The sequence below is a fragment of the Pithys albifrons genome, chromosome 11 (genome assembly GCF_047495875.1).
Source record: "Pithys albifrons albifrons isolate INPA30051 chromosome 11, PitAlb_v1, whole genome shotgun sequence".
In the NCBI taxonomy this organism is placed as follows: domain Eukaryota; kingdom Metazoa; phylum Chordata; class Aves; order Passeriformes; family Thamnophilidae; genus Pithys; species Pithys albifrons.
In genome coordinates, this window is record NC_092468.1 from 9,580,761 (window position 1) to 9,587,221 (window position 6,461).

The 6,461-nt window shown below is 44.5% G+C and overlaps 1 protein-coding gene across 1 annotated transcript; it reads right to left on the minus strand.

The window, feature by feature from the left end:
* Positions 1-1,269: 1,269 nt before the first annotated feature.
* On the minus strand, positions 1,270-6,185 carry CCDC195 (coiled-coil domain containing 195). The gene is made up of 3 exons (XM_071566320.1): positions 5,921-6,185; positions 4,269-4,530; positions 1,270-1,402 (listed from the first exon to the last, which is right to left on the minus strand). The coding sequence occupies exons 1-3, from the start codon at positions 6,183-6,185 to the stop codon at positions 1,270-1,272; spliced, it is 660 nt and encodes a 219-aa protein (XP_071422421.1).
* Between the last annotated feature and the right edge of the window lie 276 nt (positions 6,186-6,461).

Consider the following 6,461-nt stretch of genomic DNA (forward strand, 5'->3'; position numbering starts at 1 on the left):
GTGTTCAGTAAATTTTCCAAACTGGAACCTCGTTCACTGAAGTAATTGTTACTTCTGACAAGGACCAAGCTGAACATAAAAATACACAAATAAAATAGCAGTGAAATTGAAGTTATTACTTCAGTGGTGAGAATATTTTAAAAGTGTACTTGAATATGCAAAACATGGTGAATTTCAAAATGAAATAAAAGGAACACAGAGTTTTATACAAATATACAACTTCACAGAGAATCCAGCAGTGCTCTTTTTTCCCACTAGGTCTCTGCTTTTGCTTTAGGAAATTCAAGAGTTTAAGCACAGATAATGAGATGAAAATCTTCCATAAAGTTATCAATACAAACATCTACTCTTCATGCATTTTCTGTACCACATTCAACCATTGATGCCACCAGTACATAAAGAAATAGCAATGTGCATTATTTTAATTCCATAAATAATTGTAATCAAAACAAACACATTTTACCCACATAACGAGAACTAACAAGCACTGTTCACTTTTCACAAACTGTTTGTAGTTCTCTCTCATATTTCCTTTGCACCTGCTCGCTGAAGTTCTGTTAATGAATTTTATCCTGAAAAATTCTGATATTCACAATTTGTCCTCTTTTGCTTTGACCTTTAGTCTCCATTTGGGTGAACATACCAAGTCAGAAACAGATTTGTAGTCACATTTTCATACTGATGGGTTCTTACTCTCCCCTGTGCTCCCTTAGAGGTGAAACACAAATGAACATAAACAGTCATTGCCAAGCTTTGCAGAAATTCAAAGTGACATTAACAGACTCTAATGCTTTCTTATTTTTGCTGTATTAGTACTGTGAAGTTTGAAAGTTTTACCTACAGAGGAAACCTCACAGGCTCTTCAGTAGCTCTTATTTTGTCATTTGCATCAAATACTGTTCTGTCACAGGAATCAACAAACACAAGCAGTGACACAGTTTCTGGTCTTTGCGACAAACACATCAAAATCAGCTCCAACACCCTGTTTACATCAGTCCTGAGGTAAGGGTTCCTTGAAACATGTTGCTCAGAAGCACCATGCAGAGGTACCTTTGTTTTGTGTGGCTTCATCACAGTGTTTAGACTTCCAGTCAGCTTTGTCATGGCTCCATTTCCATGCTGAACACCAGGCCATGACCTGAAACACAGGCTGGGTGATGCTCCGTGGGCATCCTGCCAAAGTGTTTTGCAAGAGAGGAACCTGACACACAGCTATCATTTAAAGCCAATTTATCTCGAGAATCAATGGGCCTTTAAAAATTCACCAGCTCACATATCTTTTTCAGTGATGGTCATTAGATGTTTTGTGCTCTGATTTTGTGAGCTTTTGAGGGAACCTTGCTTTTCAGCAACTGGTGATGTATCCGTTGGTAAGAGGAAAGTGACAGCCTTTACCTTACCCCTGCAGAAAATATGAGAAAGCATTACAAGTATTACAAATGTATAAAACATGCAAATAAAGTAAAAAAGAAAACTCACAAACAACCCAGCAAGCAAAATCTAATGCTTTCTGCCCTTGCATGCTGCATGGAGGCAGGATTTCATGCCATTCACAGGCTTCTCAAAGGACTAAGCATAAGACTGTCTGCGTGTCTGGTGGAAGCATCTGCCCTTTTCCATGGAGTCTCACATCTCTCTATCGGTGCCCGATGTGTGTGTACAAAGCTACGTGCACACAGAACCCTGAGAGTGCGTGTGCACACAGAACCCTGAGAGTGCGTGTGCACCCACATGGCCTGGGGGGCCCTCCAGTGACTTTGTTTCTGTGCATCTGCACTCAGCTACTACAGTGGCTGTGAGAGTGGTGGTTTCCCAGTGGTGAGTGTGCACAAGGTAAATTACACCATCTGCAAAAACAGATGGAGAAACATCCTCTTTTATGTGTCCCAAAACAGGTTAGTTTGGGCATGTAAATGGGTTCAGTTTTGCAGAACTTGGGGTTTCGTTCTGACTGTCCTCTGTGGTGCTTGTCAGCGCACTCAGGACCTTGTGAAACATGAGAAAGGAAAATCATGAAAATTTGGAAGTATTTAGTGATGGTTACAGGGCAGAAGACCTCTGCAATTTCCTTGCCCCTTCCCACCTGCCAATTAGACCTGTTGCACTGAAAGGTGAAACCACTAAACATGAACACCCCAGTGGTGACATTTGTACCAAACAGGCCTTGTATTTTTACTGTATTTGTACCTTTTGTATTTTTACTGTAACAGCCCTGAAAACAGTTCTCATCCTCTCTTATCCTGTATATTTAGTACCATATTTAATGTTTTTTTTATTTACCAAACACAAGTGAGAATCCCTTGGTATAAATAATGCTTTAGCATATAAGAATTAAAATATTTTAGACATGCAAATTAGTGATGATTTCTGAGCAGTGCTGTAATTTTGTTACTTGAATGCAACTACACTGTCTATAAATTCCAGGTGATACTTCTACAGAGTTAATTATAAAACAAAAAAATTCAGCATCACATGCAGGATTATAGCCTTGCAGCAAAATGTGAGAAAGCTACAAGAACCAAAGACTAGGAAAACCTGACATGAAGCAGCATGCTGAGAAGCACAAATGTCATCCCTGTAAAAAACTAACCTTAATAAGCTTACTGAACTCATTGCTAGAAATTATCCTGCTAGTGAAAAGCTAACAAAGATTGGTGTTTATACCTTTGGGTATAAAATGGAAGCATTCACCATTAAGACTATAAAAGATATTAATTTTTTTTTGGTGCAAGAAACACAAAGTTCATGCTTCAAGATATTACCCAGCCTGCTGAGGAAGTTAGGTAAAAAGCTCTTTCCATAGCCATTTCTTCTCCTAAAGCAGCCAGCAGTGAGTGGACATGAGTCACAGCACCACACTTGCTGCTGGCCAGCTTGACGAGGCAGCTCTAATGATGGCGATAAAATCATCAGCAACGTCCTGTGGCCACAGGGTAACTGGCAGGTCCCCAGGCATTGGATGGAACAGGTCTGTGCTGCTATTTTGATTGCTTTGAGAGCTCTTTCCCCTCATGAGTAAGCAGCAGTATCTGCCGTTACCATTCTGCTCCTGCTCGCTGCCCCTGTGTTTCCTGCCACATACTCCTGCCATGTGAGCTGGCCTGAGGGCAAACGTCTCGGGAGCGTTCATGAGAGTCTTGAGTTTCCCTGAGCCCAGTGGAGCGTACACAGAAATCCAGAGTTACAGGGTCATGGTACTTTTGAAAATGATACGAGTTCCCTGCCAGGGACTAAATTTAGGTGTCTAAATGCTGTAAAACATCTGACCCTGAAGTGTCCTTACAAGAAAACCTGTGTGCCTCTGGAAATTTGGCCTTGTGTTCCCCTCCAGCCTCTCAGTGAGGAGCTGCGCTCCGAACTACCTTGGCACAGGGAATGCAAGGGGCTGGGCAGTGCTCTGCTCTGAGGGCATATTGCTAGAGGGGTACAGAATAAAAGCTGTCATGATGGGCCCTGTGGACAGGTACATCCACACAGGTGACACAACCCACTGCAGGTGTACAGCTGACCAGGGTGGCCACTGTAGTCCTGCCACAGGACACATGCAGACACACCCATGGATTTCTCTCTGCTGAAACACATGCTTGGAGGCCATTTGGCTTATTTTACTTTTGAACACAGCACAGTAAGGCTCATCCAGGAATTAACATGGATTCCCAGGGTGCACATATCAGTACCTAAAAGTTACTGAGCTATCATATATCAGTCTCACTACTAGTGCTTCTACCTTTAGTTCTTCTCTCATGTTTTGGAAAGCTTCTCACCAATGATCAGAGACACTCAGGGCTTGTCCAGCAGCCACCTCGCTTAACTTAGAAGCTGTCCGGAGGCTGAAAGCTTTAACTTGCAATGCTTCAGTTAGCGGGGAAATACAATACAGTGTATCTAAATCCATGAGCCACAGTAACCACACTTCCAAAGGCATAGCTCAGAGTTCCCTGCTATCTCTATGCCTTTTGTTCAAAATTTAAAAATCCCTTTCAAACTTAGCTTGTCAGAACATCACACCAATCTGCAAAACCCTGCCTGGCTTTAATAGCACTAATATTTCAGCCCTTTTCCCTCTCTTTCAGCTACTTTTTTCTGTAGCAAATTTAACCTGCCAAACCTCATGCATTGCAAGGAGGAGCAGGACAACTTCCTGAAAAGAGGGGCTCCGGACTACTCAATGACAATATACATTCAAACAGAGATTTTGCTGATAACAAGCTAAAACCCAGAGCAATGTCCACATATTTATTAAGGCTGTGATGGCAAACCAAGCCTACCTGCACTTAGAGACATGCTCCTGAAACAGTTTCATGTTGCTGGAATGGCTGTAGGAGAGACAGCTGGTCTGTGATTTTTCAAGCCCTCTCTCCTCTTCCCTAGTGAGCTGTGCTACAGCAGGAGGGGCTGGTGGCTGGGCACTGCCTGGCACCTCTGGGAGCCCATTGCTCGGAAGCTTCCTGCCAGCCCGGTGGGACCTTGCACTGAAAGGAGCAGGAGCTGGTGAGATGGTGGGGTAGCGTCTCACGGTCATGGTGGTATCTGAGAAGCAGAGGAAAAAGCAGAGCTGGAAACAATAATTCAGATACTCTCAATGTGTTTTCGGAGAATGACTTTTTACATGGACAGACGATAGAATAAGGGGCAACAGTTTTAAACTAAAAAAGGGAACATTTAGATTAGATGTTAGGAGGAAATTCTTTATTGTGAGGGTGGTGAGACACTGGAACAGGTTGCCCAGGGAAGTTGTGGCTGCTCCCTTCCTGAAACTGTTCAAGGCCAGGTTGGACAGGTCTTTTAGCAACCTAGTTTTAGTGTAAGGTGTTCCTGCTCATAGCAGGGGAACTGGAACTTCAAGGTCCCTTCCAATGCCAAATGTTCCATTTTTAATCATTTTCTTTGGGCTCAAAAAAGTTTTTTACATGGTGAGCCTGAGAGGCAGAGGCAGCTAGACAGACCCTTTGGGTCTCACCCTTTTCTGTGGAAGACAGCTGAAGAAGAGCCACAGGGATAGGAAGCACTTTGCACAACTCTCCCACTTGCCAGAACTCCAGACTGCTATTCCCAAACTGATGGCATCTATGGCCACCAGCAGCCCCCATTTGAGAGGACTTCAGGGTCAGTGGGCTTGGCAGCGGCCACCATTCAATCACAGCACTCATTTGGCTTAACATCAATCCATTAGTGCTTCTCAGTCTCCCATTCATTCACACAGATATATCTCCATGAAAATTTGTGGGGCCATTTTGTCAATACTTCTCACCAAGCAGCATTTTGCTCTAATTCCTAGTTCATTAAATCCTCCAGAAGTCACAACCAGACTTCTATAACTGAGGAATATTTCCATTTTTCTACCCTGATAAAATTGTGAGACTTTATTGCTGTATATTGGCCACTCTCTGCCTCAGCCATAACTAACTGCATTATCTGCAAAACTAAACTGCACATCTGGTGAGCTGTATGCAACCAACCCATCATTATTTGTTACTATTTGTAGTGTTTTTCTTATCTTTTATTAAGGCAAGAGGTTATGACATGGTTACAACTGTTGGCCCTTTTCTGCCTGCAACAGGCAGGGGACAGGCATGGATGGACAGGATAGTTCATGCCTGCAAAAACTCAAAGTAGTAAGTCAAATTCTGCTTAAAAAAAGACAAACTGAACTCTTTGAGTTGAAACCTTTGTTTGAACAGCAGCAAAATACTCCACTAAGCTCAGCTTGGGGGATGCAGGTACCATCCTAAAAAGAGCACAAAACAAGACTCCCAGTCATGGTGGGTTTGGGTGTGAGCATAGAAGGAGGCCAGAGCACTTCCATAGAGTTAACCAGGCAGAGAGCTAGCAGTTCATCCCCCATTCCCTGCAGCCCAGCTGGGAGATCCTGCACGGGCAGCACATGTGGGTGCCATGGGCAGCCTCGACTTGTCAGTACCTGTCTGCTCCTTTGGTGCCGGAGCAGGATTGGCCATGACGTTTCCCTGCAGGGATGCAGGAGAGCCAGCAGGTCCTTCCCAGTTGCTGGTGAGGCTCCTCACGTCGCTGTTCCCACCTCCTCCTGCTGCCTCTCTCTCCGGTGGCACAGCTCTCTGCCCCCAGATCTGCAGCTCTCCCTTCAGGGCCCTGTTTTCCCTCTCCAGCTTGTTGATTTGGGAACGCATCTTGCGGATGACCTGGAGAAGGTGCGTGTTTCCCTCCATGGTCCCACACCACACAGAACTGCCCTGCCGAGAAGCAGGTGGGCACACCTTGCCCTTAAAAGCCTCTGGACAATGGGAGTCCCACCTCCCACGTGCCCAGCATGGGCCAGATCCCAGCACTGGGAGGGCTGGACCGAGTTGTCAGGTTACTAAGAGAAAGGCCATGGTTTATTCATTCGGGGGTTCACATTTCAGAGCAGCGCTGGTCTCTAACACAGTGCACAAATCACTGTCAACACAGTATCGCTGCACCATCGGAAAACCTGCCCGCCCCTC